At 37.4% G+C, this 17657-nt stretch overlaps 1 protein-coding gene across 4 annotated transcripts in view; it reads left to right on the plus strand.

Annotated features, from left to right (window-relative positions):
• Positions 1 to 17657, plus strand: part of Trim37 (tripartite motif containing 37) — a 125694-nt gene that overhangs the window by 44521 nt on the left and 63516 nt on the right. For all 4 annotated transcript variants that reach the window (XM_051188690.1, XM_051188608.1, XM_051188858.1 and 1 more), the window contains exons 13-17: positions 4931 to 5110; positions 9158 to 9272; positions 10759 to 10977; positions 12306 to 12442; positions 14165 to 14250. In XM_051188690.1, the coding sequence (XP_051044647.1) occupies positions 4931 to 5110; positions 9158 to 9272; positions 10759 to 10977; positions 12306 to 12442; positions 14165 to 14250 (737 nt within the window). The remainder of the gene's footprint in view (positions 1 to 4930; positions 5111 to 9157; positions 9273 to 10758; positions 10978 to 12305; positions 12443 to 14164; positions 14251 to 17657) is intronic.

Genomic DNA, 17657 nt, shown 5'->3' on the forward strand with positions numbered 1-17657 from the left:
GAGATGACAGGGCTCCAGGCAGAAGATCCAGAGATTGATAGGGGATTCCTGTTTTGTTTTCAGTGGAGTTTTAGTTAGGACTTAGGAGGAAACTAATGAAAGACAAGGCTGGGGAATTAACCTTATGAGTGGATAAGAGGGAATAGTGAGTGGGTGATACTATCAAAGGGCTCAGGCAACACCTCTGTTTCTATCAGCTGCAGGAGAGAAACTTGTAGTAAATTGGGCACAGGGTAGAGCACTGAGGAAGGCTTTTGTTTAGTGATGGGAACAATAAAGTCTAAACTGAATACTGTGCTGCCCCCACTTTAACAGATGAAAGCAAGACTCACAAGAAAAAGAAAACAAAAACAAAAAAAAAAAAAAAAAAAAAAAAAAAAAAATTCCAGGTAACTTAACTGCATCCTGGAATTAGGAAAGTGGATGCAATTATAAAGGGATCCATTAAAATAAAATACACAGTGTCTGGCATTCAAATATACCAGCAGACAAAAAAACAAACCATCAAAATAAATGTAGAGACTCAACTGAAATTAGTAACTAGTACAGATTTTAGAATACAAGAGAATGACATTAAGATACTTAACAACTATGTTTTGTTGGGAGCCAGGCTAATCCAGATCTTTCCCAAAGGCCCTGATGAAAGCAAAAAGGGAATGCTAGTTTTTCACCCAGGAGCAGGCTTGGCAATCCGTGGGAGTCTGACTTTTCCCTTGCAGAGACTGGAGTGATCAGTCCCACGTTCTGTGACACTTTTTAGGTAGCTTTTGTTCCTTTAGTCCAACATCATTTGATTAACTTTCTGCTTGTTCTGTCCTGTTTTTTCCCCTGTAAACTGTACTTCTTGTTTCTTGTGCTTCTTTTGTTTGTTTTGAGACAGGGTCTCTACACAGTCTTGGATGTCCTACAGCTCAAACTCACAGAGATTTACCTGCCTCTGTTTCCTTCATGCCACTGAGATTAATAGTGTGAGCTACCACATCTGGCTGATGCTGTATGTTTTAATAAACTTGGGTGGCTTGTACCATCAGTTTACACAAGACCTCCTAATCACACTTATCTGTCTTCTTTATTTCTCATCCCCGGGCTCCCTGTCACTGAAGAATGACTTGCTGATCCAGGTCAATGTTTTGATTTACACCATAAGGTAGAAACTTGAAAGATTTGTAACTTTCTATTTAGAATGTGTGGTCAGAAGACAAATCCAAGCTAATGGGTCTCTTTGCCACTCTGTGAACTCTGGGGAACAAACTCAGGTTGTCAAGTTTACACAATTACCTTTACCCAATGAGCCTTCTTGCCAGCTGAGACATAGGAGATTTATAGTAGACAAGAGACAAGATAACTAGATAGACTCAGAGTCAGAAAGGAAATAATTACTTTGAGGAATTGTTAGCCAAAAATGATAATACAAAAAGATCCCAAAAATGATAGAACAGTGTTAAACAGTTTAATATAGACTCCTTCAGTCCCTTAGAGACCTGGAATTTGGAGTTGGTTAGAAAAAGAAAAGATTTGAAGAAATAATGAGAATTCTCCAAATTTGGTAAAAACTTTAAATGAACAGACCCAGGAAGCCTGAATTACCAGAGTACATCATACTCAGATTTTTGTAAAAATTTTAGTAATAAGAAAAATATCCTCCAGTTAGAGATGGAAATGGAAATTACATGAATAAATTTAAAAAATTACTGACATTAAGAGAAATTTGGTTTTAACAAAAATAATGTAATAATGTAATTCTCATTTCTTAGGTTTTTTTTTTGGGGGGGGGTCTATTGGCATATCTAGTGATATGAATACCAGATACTATAAATTTAACTTTGTTGACTCCTTTATGATAGTACAATATTTGGATTTATATGCAGTAGTAAATGCATGATAACAGTCAGCTAGCAGCCAAAAGCTGAGTTCATGTTCATATTATGTTGAAAGAGTCTATATGTTGAAAAAGTCTGCTTTCTGTTTGCCAAGACTCTTTCTGCTAAAGCACACAGGCCAGTCAGTCACGAACTGAACATGAGTCAAAATGTGTACTTCTAAGTTCTCTCGGGTATGCTGGTCATAGTGATGATGAAAGTAACTAAGACAAACATCTGTCAGCCTGACTGATATTTAGAGTGTTCCTTCCAGAAGTGACCAGCACTAATTAGTCTTAAGACCATGTTGGGTGGTGGTGGCACACACCTTTAATCCCAGCACTTAGGAGCCTGAGGCAGGTGGGTCTCTATCCCTAAAGCCACAGAGAAACCCTGTCTCAAAAAACCAAAAACCAACCAAACAAAAAAAGACCATACCTTTTCCAAGCTAGACCATGTTCAGAGCCATGAAACATGTCTCAGTGAATTTAAGAATAAGTTAAAATGTGCTCTCTAATCAGAATGGAATTGATTTAGATATTGATCACAGATACTTTGGAAATGCAGCATAGGGTCTGGAGAGATGGCTCAGCAGTTAAGAGCACTGGCTGCTCTTCCAGAGGACCTGGGTTTATTCCCAGCACCCACATGGCCGCTCACAACTATCTGAAACTCCAGTTCCAGGGGATCTGATACCTTCACACCAATGCACATAAAATATAAAAAAAAAAAAAAAAAAGTAAGAAAATACAGCATATTTGAATGCTAAATGGAATGGGCACTGCTAAATGGAATGGGAACTTAATAACTGACTCCCTCAAACAGTCCTCTCTCTGACTGTCATACACATGCATTGTGGTCACACACACACAATAAATACTGGCATTTACTAACCTTGAAGATCCTTCTGCTATTTTAGGGCCAAACTGAATATTATAGAATGGGAAGTGGCCAGATCTGTTAACTGGGTGTTTTAGTCTTAGCTCTTTTCCATATCAGTGTAACTTGAGATATTGAAGTTAACCTGTGTTGTTACCACAAGAACTAACATTTGGGACTGGGGATTTAGCTCAGTGGTAGAATGCTTACATAGAATGCCCTCATCTGGATTCAGTTCCCAGTACTGGGGTTAAAAACAAAATACTTTGTCTGACTCTGCTTCTTATTTCTTTTTTTGGGAAATCTAGGTTTTGTGTCTTAAATTTCATTTTTTTTTTTTTTTTCCTGTGCCAAGGCCCTCCAGACAGGTATTTATTTTGTTAAAAGTTATAGATTTTTATTTTTTTAAATTTTTTTATTTATTTAAATTTCCATTTTTACAATTTAAAATTTCAGATTCTAAGTCCTAAAGGAGTCTTTCTTTCTTTCTTTCTTTCTTTCTTTCTTTCTTTCTTTCTTTCTTTCTTCCTCCCTCCCTCCCTCCCTCCCTCCCTCCCTCCCTCCCTCTCTCTCTCTCTCTCTCTCTCTCTCTCTCTCTCTCTCTCTCTTTCCCCCTGTGTATAGTTTAACATTTAACTGTCTTAGTACTGGATTCAGCTTGAGCTTTTATCACTGACCAAACAGATGTCAGGACTTTAACTTACATACATATTTATTTGGAACCAGAGACCAAGTCTCAGGTTTAGGGCTCTTTTTCTGTGCTATACCTCTAGCTAGAAGTTCAGGAGCTAGAAGTTCACATTGTTCTAGAAGTGTTAATACCTTATCTTTGATAATTTTTTTTGTTCATGAACTATATTCAGAAAAGATTGGAATTTGCATGTATGCTTGTTGGACATTGTCTAAATACTTTCATGTGAGTATTCTATTCTTATAAATATATTTGTTAATTCACTTAATGTTTCAGGAAGCACCATGGGTTCTGAATCCTCTTTCATTAAATATTGAAGTGACTTTAAATTTTGCAGTTCAAGGTTTATCAGTGGAGTAGTTTAACTGCCAAAATGTAGAATAGAAACGTGAGTCATTATATAGCAATCTTGATAGCAATCTAGTAGATCTGAATATCAGCTGGAGTCTGTGGAAACACTTCATAATTTTTTCAAGCCTTAGTCTTTCTCAAGGTGTGTGTGAGCATATATATGCATGTAATATTTAAGTGAAAATTACTGCATGAGACATTTTGGGATTTGTTTTCCAGTAGTAGTTACTGAGTGTGATAGATAAGTTTTATGTCAAGTTGACACAAGCTAGAGTTATTGGAGCAGAGGGAACCTCAATTAAGAAAATGCCTCCATAATATTGGAATATAGGCAAGCCTGCAGGGCAGTTAGTGATTGATGGGAAAGGACCCAACCCTTGTGGGTGGTGCCATCCTGGGCTGGTGGTCCTGGGTTCTATAAGGAAGTAGGCTGAGCAAGCCATGAGGAGCAGCAAGCCAGTATGTAGCTCCCTATGGAGGAGTTCTAGTCCTGCTTGAACTCCTGTCCTGACTTCCTTCATTGATAGACTATGGTGTAGAAGTGCAATCCATATAAACCCTCTCCTCCCCAACTTGTTTTTGGTCATGGTGTTTCATCATAGCAATAGTAACCCTAACTATGACACAGAGTCCCTTCTGTTTTAGGGAAGAAAGTCCTCCCCTACCCCACTTTTCCCATCTTGTTGTTGTTAAGTGAGGGAGTTATAACCAGACTGGTGTTAAACTTGGTATAGCCAAGGATGCCCTTGAATTAATGATATTTCTGTCTTTATCTCCCATGTGCTAAAATTATAGGGGTAGACTGCCCTATCTGGCTGAGAATTTCATTAAGGAGAGAATAGAGTTTTTCCTTAGAGAGGTTTCCCTCCAGGTTCCTGTCTTGTATGAGTTCCTGTCCTGCCTGCTTCTAGTGATGAACATTAATATGGAAGTGTAAGCCAAACAAACCTTTTTCTTCCCCAAATTGCTTTGGTTGTAGTGTTTAATCACAGCAATAGTAACCCAAACTAAGGCAGTGACCCATCTGAAATACTTCTGTTTCTGTAAATAACATCTTTTCTGAAAGGAGTTTGGCTGGAGTAACAGTTTTATTTTTTTGTAATTAGTTATTTTTACTTTGCTGACTGTACTAATGGCTTCTGTATTTTAGGTATGAATATCGTGTAGAAATGGTTCACCAGTCCTGCAATGATCCTACCAAAAATATCATTCGAGAATTTGCATCTGACTTTGAAGTTGGAGAGTGCTGGGGATATAATCGATTTTTCCGTTTGGACTTACTTGCAAATGAAGGATACTTGAACCGACAAAATGATACAGTGATTTTAAGGTAATTTGAGGTATTTGATATTGTGACTTAAATTAGGGGGCAATAATGTTATCAGAACTTTATTTCAAAGTTTATACATTTAACAAACATAAATACTGAAATTCACACTAATTACGACTTTTATTTCAGGAGTTTCATGTAATTAGATGTATAATAAAAGTGGAAAAAAAAGGCTTGATACCTAGTTATTGATGCCATTAAGAAGGAAAATATTGCCAGAGGTGATGACCCATCCTGTAATTCTATTATCTGAGGTGTAGAGCCAGAAAGAGCATGAGGCCAAGACCAGTCTAGGTGACAGGACAGGTTTGAAGCCAGTCTGGCTTACAAGAGACTTAGTCTTGATAAAAAAAAAAAAAAAAAAAAAAAAAAACTTAATCAGTGATTTATAGTTTGAACTAAAAATCCAAAATGCTCCCAAATCTGAAACTTTGTAGTGCTAATATGCTTTAGGTAGATAATTCCATACTTGACTTCATGTAAAGAATCTGCTGGGCTAACAACTCATTAAATAAGTCTAAATCTGAATACTGAGTTTATCTGAAAAAAGTGAGGGCATTAAGTGGTTTATTTTTTTCTTCTTTCCTATTTGAGAGTATATAATATTTCCGTGAATGATTTTACAAGCTTAACTTTACAGAGCATCTTTCAGTTTCAGATAGAATCATGTTAGAAGTAGGAGAACAAAAATAAACATTGCTAGCTGTGATGGTGCATACCTGTAATCCCAGCATGTGTGGGTGGCGGAGGTGGAAGAAGGTCTGGAGTTTAAGTTCATACTTGCCTACCTAGGGAATTCAAGATTTGCCATGACTATATGACACTCTCAAAGAAGAAAAGGAAAAAAAAAAAAAAAAAACCAGAAAGTAAGAAAGTAAGAAAGGAGGGAGGAAAAGGGAAGAAAACTGTTACATTTTTTTTTTTTCTTATGAGGTAAGAAGAAAATGCTGTTGCCATTTAATGTTACAGTCACGATTCAAGCATCAATTTACCAACCTACAAAGTGGCAATTTTTCCCCTTAATATTTTTATTAGTGTATATTGGCTATATCAGATGAGTTTCATAATGCCATTCTCATACTTGTGTTTAGTGTGCAGCAGTTTTGATCTTATTTACCCCCTATCTTTTTGGAACCCTCCTGCTTCCTGCTAATCCCTCCTCTTCCCAATTAGCCCTTTTGTACTTTTCTTTTGCTAATTTTAAAATTTTGATACAATTTTACATCCTTATTAGAAAGTTAAGGGTTTTCTGAACCCTTTTTTTTTTTTTTTTTTTTTTGAGACAGAGTCTTTCTTAGATATCCCTGGTTGTCCTGGAACTTATGTGTAGACCAAGCTGGCCTTGAATTCATATATGTGTCTGTCTCTGCCTCCCAAGTTTTAAGATTAAAGGTGTATGCTACCACACCTGGCTTTTCTGTAATTCCAAATAAATACATAATTAAGGTAGATATGTTTATATATTTATTTGTCCATTAAAAGAAAAACAGGAAATTTTTCCTATTTTTATCTTAAGGGCACAAATAGTAAAACTAATTTGCAGGAATGACTAGGAGTTTCATCCATCAGTCAAAGAAAATACTTAACAAAGCTTTTCTAATGTTTGCCTATAAATACTGCTAAATTGGCAGTATGCACTTAAATTGTGATTTAGTGTTCAATTCTGCCTCCTCATACATGAGCATCATTGACTAGAATTAGAAGCTGGTGCAGTTAACTATTAATAGTATTTTCTTACAGTAGCTGTAATGTTGATAGAATTTTCTGTACTGCTAGCCAGCTCCCAAATAACCACACAGAGACTTATTAATTATAAATGCTTGGCCTTTATAATTAGGCTTGTTACTACTAGCTTTTACAACTTAAATTAACCTATGTTTCTTACCTATGTTCTACGATGTGGCCCTGTGCCTTTCCTTAGTGTGGCATGCTCATCTTGCTTCTCCTGTGTCTCTGGGTAACTCTGCCCTTCATCCTAACACTTTCTCCCTGTCTACAAGTTCTACCTAACCTCCTCCTGTCTTGCTTTTGGCCATTTAGTTCTTTATTAAACCAGTGAGAGCAATACATCTTCATAGTGAACAAAAAGATCATTCCACAATAGTATAAAACTTAGATTAAACTTACTTGTTTATATTTTGTGGTTAGTTTTCATTGTAGAATCACCTAGGAAGGCAGTCTCACCTACTAGAGCTTGTGAATTAGGGGAGCTTGTGGGCATGTCTTAGGGGGACTATTTTGATTATGTTCATTGAGATGGGAAGGCCTGCCAATTCAGGGTAACACCATCCTCTGGGTTTGAGTCCTGGGCTGCATAAAGGAGAAAGTGAACTAACTAAGTGCAGGCATACATGCATGCATGCATCTGTTCTGGTTGCTTTTGAATTTGGATATGATTAATTGGTCTAATTTCTGCCTTGACTTCTCATTAGTAATGGATTGTAACCTGCCCCATCCCCCTTCAAGTTGCTTTATTACTTGTTTTCTGTTCCTGTAACAAGTACCTGAGATAATCAATTTGAAAAGAATCTGATTCCCAATTTTGGAGGTTTCAGTTTGGTTGTGGTAAAATACCACATTATGATACAAGTGTTTCATGAGGAAAACAAGTCAGCTCATAGCCTTGCCTTGGATTAGTATGGTGTCTAGTGTCTTCTTCAGAAACATGACCCAATGACATGAATACCTTTTAATAGTACACTAACGGCAACACCCTTCTATGCTCGGGCTTTTGGGAGCACATTTAAGTTCTTAAGTATGGCAGTAGTTACATTACACAAGGATGGCAGAGGGAAAGGGCTCAAAGAGGTGAGAAATACAGACTTCTTGCCTTGTTCTTTCCTCAAACATAGTTGTTACACATATACTCTGTGTTTGACTCTTACCTAAGAAAGAAGATTGTTTTTAATAAATATTAAGAGGGTTTTTAAAAAGTGCAAACCAGATACATTAAAAACTTATTTGTTGTTAATATAATTTAATGTAAATACTTTTTATTTGTCATTTTATTGATATGGAGAATTTTGATTATAAGGAGAGGACAAAGATATAATTTGTTGGAAACAACTCTTTCTGAGGCTGGTGAAGCAGTTTTGGATATTTGACCCAGTATATGGATTATCTCGAAGCATAATGTGGAACCTGGAGTGGTGGCTTACATACTAGCACTAGAGAGTCTAAGGCAGGGGGATTACTGTGTGTTTTAGATCAGCCTAAACTGAGTGAGATGCTGATGTAAAAAAAAAAAAAAATCATATATATATATATATATATATATATGTGTGTGTGTGTATATGTATATATATATGTATGTATATATATATGAATGAGAGAGAGAGAGAGCACTTGGATGGGGGAAGAAAATCAGACCTTACACTGTACTTTCCTGGAACCTGACCTAGGCATAGGTATTAGACAGTGTTATTTCCCTAATTACTCCTATATAGTTTAATCCTCTTTCTTTTCCAGCTTGAGATCATCATATTTGAAATATAGTCTTACAGTATCTATGGTTTGTGGGTTAATTTGGCAGATTAATACAATGTGATCTTTAGAAAAGTATAGTTTTGGGGCTCAAAGGATAGTTCTGTGGGTTAGAGACTGGCTGCTTTTCTAGTGGACCTGGCCTTGATTTCTAGCACCCACATGGCTTACAACTGTCTGTAACTCAAGTCTCAGGCAATCTGATACACACTTCTGGCCTCTTTGAGCCCCAGACATGCACATGGTGCACACTCATACGTGCAGGCAAAACACCCATACACATAAAAGAAAAGGTGCTTGTGGGGCACGCCTTTAATCCCAGCCTGGTCTATAGAGCAAAACAGACAAATCCTGTCTCTCCCCTGACTCCCCCCAAAAGTAGTTTGAGTTGAGACAACTGACATTTACAGCCATATGTCATTATGGTTGATGAGTACATGCATTAGCAGTGGATAATAGAAATTCTGAATTTATTTGAAGTGGTTCTTAATCAAAGGGGAATTGTAGAGTTTATTTCACATATTCACTGTTTGGAAATTTCTTCATGTGGAACTGTTCTTTAAGGTTTCAGGTACGCTCACCAACATTTTTTCAAAAATGCCGGGATCAGCACTGGTACATTACTCAGTTGGAAGCTGCCCAGACTGGTTATATTCAACAAATAAACAATCTTAAAGAGGTAAGGCAATTACATCTGTTCTAATTTAGCATAGTTTGTTGTCCTTTTGGCCTGCTGCTTTTTGAATTTTATTTTGGCTATTCATTTTAGTATTGAGGTAAAAAATCTGGTAATCCTTTTCTCTACCCTTTGAGCCTCTAGATTCTGTACTACTCAATTGTCTAGCCACATTTAGCTACATTAGCTCAATTTAATTAACATAACTATGTAAGACCTTATTTGTTAGTAACTTTCATTTCAGGGGTTTGTGTTAGACACTGTAGGATATAATATTTTTAGTATGTAGCAGCATTGTTTGTTGTTCAGTGCCTCTCTGGTTTGAGGTAAACATTGTGTTTCCCTCAGTACCTAAAGTAATTATCTTCTAGAAGCTGTCTTGGATTTAAAGATTAAAAAGTTTGAATTCTTGCTTGCTGTTGATGATTGGGCACTATAATAGTTTGATAATAATGAAATTATGTAAGGAATTCTTTTATGTGGAATTTGAATTGTTTTTAGTGTGTGTGTATGGGTGGCTGATGCCACTCTGCACAGATGGAAGTTAGGATAACTCTGGCAGTTGATTCTTTCCTTCCACTACGTGGATTCAGGGATTGAACTCAGGTAGTCTGACCTGGTGGCAAGTGCTCTTACTCACTGAGCTGTCCTGCCAACCTCTCCATATAGGCTTTGGATGGAGTGGGAGGTTTGGATTGTGAAAAGTGATAGTAGATGAAGCACAAAGTTTTGAATGACTGTAGATTTCAAACTGTTGGTGCTGGACATGTAGTTTAGTAACTGGGTACTTACCTCACGTTCAAAGTCCTGGGTCCTCAGCATCATCAAACAAAACACTCTCTACAGTTTGTGAATTTTATGTATAGTTTAGACTGGATATGCAAAAGACAGTTTATCATTGTCATAAATGAGAGAATTAAAAGAAATGGTTTTTAAAAACTAGTTTCAGGAACATCTGGCTCCACCTTTTCCCAGTGTTTTGCGATAGTTTCTAGTGTGCAGCCCTGATTGCCCTGGAACTTGACTTGCCTTAGACTCACAGAGAGCCACCTACCTCTGTCTCCTTAGTGTTGGGATTAAAACCATGCCAAACTCCCACTCAAGTGTCATCATCCACAGGTGACAGATGCTTAGCACATGGAGATTTCATGTGTATAAGCATGTTCTCAGATTTTGTATATCTCCTTCAGTATGCATTGTGCTATCATATTCTGCAGGATGGACAAGACCCACTTGTTCTGCTGGTCTCCTCCAGGAACCAACTTCTGTATGTCCCCCTGTCTGTACTTCAGCTCAAACATTATGGCTTTTGTTGTTATTTTGTTATTTTTAACTATGAAGACCAGGCTGGAAATCACCCTGCTTCTGCCTCCTGGGCCCTAGGATTAATGACATGTGCTGTCACACCCAGTGTATATTTAACATTTTTCTTTGCCATTGAGACACCTCTTATACTTAATATTGTCTTGTACTGTTCCTGTTTTAAAAGAGACTGACTATTGAGCTGTCCCGAACTCAGAAATCAAGAGATTTGTCACCACCAGATAATCATCTTAGCCCCCAAAATGATGATGCTCTGGAGACACGAACTAAGAAGAGTGGGTCATGCTCTGATGTGCTTCTGGAAGGTGGTCCTACTTCAGCTTCAGTAAGAGAGACCAAAGAAGATGAAGATGAAGAGGAGAAGATTCAGAATGAAGACTATCATGTAATAATAGATTTAGATTGGTAATATATACATTGTAGGGTTGTAGTCTCCAGCATGTAATGTAGGGGAGACAATGTCCTAACAATCTTGTCCACTAGTTTTCATTATTGGTGTATACATGTTCTATACATTTGATACTTCAAGGTTATAAAATTTAATTAAGGAAGACCATTATCTGAAACTGTGACACATGGTCTAGAATCTTTAAATTATAGATTTTAAGAATACTTTCTTTTAGAGCTGGAGGGATGGCTGCTCTCCCGAAGGATCCAGGTGCAGTTCCTGCTACCCACATGGCAGCTCACAACTGCCTGGAGCTCCAGTTCCAGGAAACCCTACACCTTCATACAGTTATACATGTAGGCAAAACTCCAATGTGTATAAAAAAAGTAAATCATAGAATGACTTTTTTTTTTCCCAATGTGTTCTTTTTTCCTTTACTAACAGTAGGTATTTTATCTGTTCCTATAAGATGGCTTATGATTTGGGATACGATTACTTTTTGCCAAGCCAAATAATAGCCAGAATAAGAACTCACAAAGTGAATTTTGTTTATTTTTAGTTAAGAGTTGGGATACAGAGTATATTTTTCTACTGCTGTTACTTTTAAGATGGGAGGCTTGGGTTTTTTGTTTCAGTGATGATGGGGGGGAGACTGATGATAAGGTTAAAAGCATTGATCAGATAAGAAAATTGGGCTCAGATTGAAACAGTCTGCTTTGATAGGTTGAGTAAAATGAATAGTAGAACTTGCAGATAAGGCAGCTGAAAGTTGGAGAAGGGTTTATTTTGTTCTGTGCAGGTGCTGGCAGGGCTATGAGGATGAAAAGAGTTGGAGGGGACACTTAAGTGAGAGCTTGATATGTTTTTGTAGTCCAAGCTGGCTATGGTTTTCTCACTTACTTGCCAAGCCTGAGATCACAGTCATGTATCATTATACCTGGGTTTAGGATGTTACTTTGTGAGGAAAAATTAATGGAAGCTGATTTGGAATATGTGAATTATTCCTAGTTGGATTGAGGAACTCACTTAATTGATAGCTATAAATCAGTAGTGGCATCAGTCAGTAAGGTTGTATAGCTTTTCTCCAGGAATCTTAGCAGTGTAGCTATAGGATCAGAAAATAGAAAATGTCCTAGATGGATGACTGAGTAGAAACATTTGGAAGAAAGATCTTGTTTTAACTGGGTGTGATGGTGTTTGGTTAATATCCTAGCATTTAGGAGGCTGAGATAGGAAGATTTCATGCGTTTAATACCTGCCTGGGCTACATAATAAAACTTTTGACTCAGAATTCTAAAAGAAATATTGTTGTGGCCTTGTTGTAGCATGAGCTCTCTGATGGAGATCTGGATCTGGATCTTGGGGGGGAAGATGAAGTGAATCACCTTGATGGCAGTAGCTCCTCTGCAAGTTCCACAGCAACAAGCAATACAGAAGAAAACGATATTGATGAAGAGACCATGTGAGTGCCCCCTGTTAACATTTTAAGTAGAAATTATTTGTAACACTATAACTGATTTAGACTATGTGTGGGAATATTTAGCACTTTTTTTCCCCAAGATACAACCTAACTATAAACTAGGCCTTCTAAGCTAGGCGTTTTTATTTTTGCTTTATTTCGTTATTGAAAAAAAAAAAAATCAGAGATGGCTTAGTGATTAAGAGCACTGGCTGTTCTCCCAAAGGACCTGGGTTCAATTCCCAGTGCCCACATGGCAGCTTACAGCCATCTGTAACTGCAGTCCCAGGGGCTCTGATGCTCTCTCTGTGGGCATTAGGCACTCAAGTGGTACACAGACATAATATAGACAAAACACTCATGCACATAAAATAAGTACAAGTGTTTTTACAAATTAAAAAGTGTGTGCATGTATGTAATATGGGCATGTGGAGATCACACTTCAACTTTTGAGAGCTGGTCTTCTTCTCCTGTGAGTCCCAGGGATGGAATCAGATTTTCAGAATGCACAGTCAATGATTTTTTTTACTTACTGAGCAATACCACTGGCCCAAGACTGGGGCTTGCTAATCAGGTTATGGTTATGTTTTTTGTTTTGTGGTTTTTTTTTTTTTTTTTTTTTTTTAAATACTGTTTTACAGCCTGATAGCCTGCTTCTTTCCTTAGTAGAGAAAGAAACCCAAAGAAACAAAACAAAACAAAAAAACCCTGTTCTCTGAACCTAGACTGAGGAAAAGGTACGCTTCTTTCTTCTGCTTTAGGAACTGAGTTGACTGGATGTTGGGAGAAAGTCCTTAGCTCTTAGCTTGTCTTATCTCTGATGTCTCTGCTGGATGTGTACAGTGTGGCAAGCATTATGTAGATCTAAGCATTCTCAGGATGCTTTCATTCAGTGAATACACATCTGGACAGAAGTGTGCAAGTCTTGAGCACACATACCTGGCCCTTGGTATCAGGTTAGATAGTTGGAGACAGAATGAGAAATATTGGTGGTGTCTTATCACTTCCAGCATGTTGGAAGGCATATGCTCTTGGTTATGTTAGTCCAGAGTGAAATTTCTTGGGGGCTAAATTAAGAGGAAAGAGGATTAATTTTGGCTTACGTACTATTTATGCTTACTCTTTTGGAAAGTGTGTATTTTGAGACAGAGATCCACTATGTAGGCATGGCTGGCCTGGATCTCACTCTTTCTATAGATCAGGCTCTGGCCTTGACTCTGAGATCTACCTGCCTCTACCTCCCGAGTGCTGAGAATAAAGGCGTGTACCACCACCCCCGGTTTTGAGTGGCTTTTTAAATATAATTTTCATCAGTTTTACTTGATAGATCTGCTGAGTTCCTTACATTGTTACATTGAGAACAGATTTTAAGATTAAAAAAAAAAACATAAAATTATCATTATCATATTTTTACTGCTTCAAATAGTGTTTATAGTTTAACTTAAAGTAGTTTAGAGTTTACTTTAAGAAAAAATAGGAAGCAACACCCTGTTTTCTAAAGTTGTCTTTGTTATCTGTAGTAAATAAGTTTCTTGTTTCTTCCTTCTTCCCTCCTCCTTTTTTTTCCCTTCCTTCTCTTCCCTCCCAATTTCCCCTTTCCTTCTTTCCTCCCTCCTTCCTTCTAGTGAGCCATCTTCCTGGCCTGCAAATACAGATATTAGTTGTATTTTCCTTTGTGAGAACTATGTGCTGTTCTGAACACAATGGACTTTTGTCTATTCTCAGGTCTGGGGAAAATGATGTAGAGTATAACAACATGGAGTTGGAAGAGGGAGAACTCATGGAAGATGCGGCTGCTGCAGGGCCTCCAGGTACAGAATCTGTCAGGGTTTAGTGGAGGCTAACCACGCACTTTATGAAGCACTTTTTTTTTTTTTTTTTTTTTTTAATATTATTGATTATGTATACAGTGTTCTGCCTGTATGTATGCCTCTACACCAGAAGAGGGCACCAGATCTCATTACAGATTGTTGTGAGCCAACTTGTGGTTGCTGGAAATTGGACTCAGGTCCTCTGGAAGAGCAGCTAGTGCTCTTAACCTGAGCCATCTCTCCAGTCCCAATGAAGCACTTTTTGTATACCATAATTATAAAATTCTGAGACATATTCTAAGTCTCCACTTCCTTATTTGTTTATTCTGTTTCTTGACATGGGATTTCACTATGTAACCTGATTGTCCTGCCTTGGCCTTTCCAGTGGTGGAATTACAAATGTAGACCACCACACCTGGAAAAATGTACTTTATAGTTACAGAAGTTGGTGCACAGGTAAATTCAGCAGCTTACTCTGTTTTCTTATTTTAGCATACAAGGAGTAATTGAATCTTTAGGTTTGTACAGGCTCTAGGCTCATTTTGTGTGCTCGTTACTCTGGGATAAAAGTCTTTTTTGTGTTAAGCTTTGCTTATAGAGTGATTTAAATAGCCTCATGAAATCTGGACGTAGAAAGGATATTTAGAAAGCTGATTTTGAGAGTTACACAAACTCAGGTTTAGTTACCTGGTCATATATTTAGTTGTTAATACAACCAGACTAGAACCCCAGATTGTTTTAGATGCCGTCTTCCATCCTTCCCAAGTGACACTGCTGCTCCTGAGAAGCAGCAATTTATGTAATGGATGCTTTCCTTTAGGTCTTTAGATCTGATTGTGAAAATTGGAACATTTAATAGCTAGCTTTTGGTAAATATCTCTCATTCTAGCTCTTGGAAGGCTGAGGCAGAAGGATTAAGAATTCAAAGCCAACCTGATTACTCTGAGGCCAGAAGGCATCAGATCCCCTGGGACTGCAGTTACTAAGAGGAATAAGCTACCATGTCCTCGTGAATAGCAGCAAGTACTAGCTTGATTTTCAGAGTATATTCCAGGACAGCCAGGGGTACACAGAGAAACCCTATCTTGAAAATAAAAATAAAAAATAAAAATAAAAAATAAAAAGCAACAGCAAAAAGTATTTACTGGTAATTTAGTGAGAAGTGGGCACTGTTTGACTATGTGGGTTCCAAGTATTGATTTTTTTTTTTTGCATTTGCTATAGCTCTAAATATTCTAATAAAATTTAGATACTTTATCTTAGATGTTGAGGATATAATAGTGAAAAATGACCCTTATTTTCACTGTTAAACTTTGCTGAAACTTATCTACTTGACAAACATTATTGAATATAATGGCTATTTCTAGTTCCAGAAAAATAAAATGAAAAAGACTCCTATATTTTATAACTAGAGGTGAATAGGTGCAAGAATAATTAGCTAAAATCTGTGGGATTTCTCAAAGAAGTGGATTATAATTCCCCTTCTTTTAAATAAAGGTTATGCTGGGGGAAACCTGACCAGTATCACATGTGCTGGGTGCATTCAGCATTGTCTGTGGTAAGAACATATCCATTTACCTCTATGATGTTTAAATCAGAAACCCTTAACTAAGGAACATTGTACCGAATTATCCAAATAAGGACAACAATCACAAATACGAGAAGATGAGTTTGATGTTCTGGATTAAACTTTAGAAGAGAAAAAGTGAACATGTGGGGAAAATTAATGATTAAAGGCTGGAGTGGGATTGTGTGCTATGTTCCCAAACCCCTGGGTCTGCCCAGTTACACAGCAGCAAAACATAATAAGACTCCCTGTTTCAAACAAACCTCTAAACACACAAGCACATACAGCGATACAGCATTTCTAAAGCAAATTGACATTGGTAAGGTTGTTACTGAAAGCATTTGTTCTCTTTTATATCTTTTTTATATCTTTGCCTGCCTGGAGTTCAATATATAGAACAGGCTGGTCTTAAACTCACAGAAATCTGCCTGCCTCTGCCTCATGTCCCTTGTTATTTGTTTGTTGTTACTGTTTTAATTTTTGGTTTTTCTTGTTTGTTTGTTTGTTTTGTTTTTCAAGACAGGGTTTCTCTGTGTATCTTTAGAGCCTGTCCTGGCACTCGCTCTATAGACGAGGCTGGCCTTGAACTTAAGGAAGTTCACTTGCCTCTTGATTGCTGGGATTAAAGGTGTGTGCCACCATGGCATGCTCTTAATTTTGGTTTTTGAAACAGTGTTTTTCTATGTAGCCCCAGCTAGCCTGCAACTTGCTATGTAGATCAGTCTGGCCATGAACTTACAGAGGTCTGCCTGTTGCTGCCTCCCAAATTTCCAGCTTTGTAGTTTTTTGAGCATCTTGAATGAATACATACATTTTTATTATTTTTTTCTCTATGTATTTACAGGATCTCCCTTTTTTAACATAGGGCTGCCTGGAGCTCACCTAGCCTAGACTGTCGTCTAGCTCCCAGCAGTTCTGGTGTTGGAGCCTCCTGAGTGTTGGGATTGTAAACATGAGGCACTATATCTGGCTGTCAAAAAGATTCATAGTTCTCATCATATTTTGGGATTCTTCAGTTATTTCTTCAGATCATTCTTTGCAGTTTTTTTTTCTTCTTTTGTAACTCAGTTATGTGTTGCTGTATATATGAGTGTCGTTATATCCCTGAAACTCTGGTCTTTTGTGTTCTGTCTTTGTAAGAAATGCCAAATTAAAACCATAGTAAGAAATCAGGGCAGATTGGCCATTTCATTGGTATATATTTTTGAATTTCCCCCCACCCCCTGTTTTTAGCAGGGTTTCATTGTAAACTGGGCTGGTTTTTAACTTGTTGTGTAGCCAGAAATGGCTTTGAATTCCTAAATATTTTAACCTCCGCCTCTTAAGTGATAGGATTATAGACGTGTTATACCTAGTATGGTTAATATTTTTAAACTGGCAGTACTAAATGTTAAGCATGTAGAGAAATGGAATGCTTACTCTCTTATGGGAATGAAAACTTTTTCTTGCTTTAACCCTGACCTGCACCAAGTTGTGTATCTCTTTTTAAAGATTTATTTATTTATTTATTAGTGATACATACCATGTTCTGCCTGCATGTATGACTGCAGGCCAAAAGAGGGCACCAGATATCAATATAGATGATTGTGAGCTGGTAGTTGAACTCAGGTCCTCTGAAAGAGCAGCTAGTGCTCTTAACCCCTGGGCCATATCTCCAGCCCTCCATGCTGTGTATCTTTGCACATTTATAGTCATATGGTGCTTCAGATGAGGTTGGTGATTGAATTCTGGGTAGTAACAAAGTCCATGCTTAGTCATTGCTCTGATGCTCATTGCTTGGCAGTATGGTTCTTTGCTTTTCATTAGGAACACAGTTTAAGACATAGACTGGCAGACAAGT

The sequence above is a fragment of the Phodopus roborovskii genome, unplaced genomic scaffold (genome assembly GCF_943737965.1).
Source record: "Phodopus roborovskii unplaced genomic scaffold, PHOROB, whole genome shotgun sequence".
Lineage (NCBI taxonomy): Eukaryota > Metazoa > Chordata > Mammalia > Rodentia > Cricetidae > Phodopus > Phodopus roborovskii.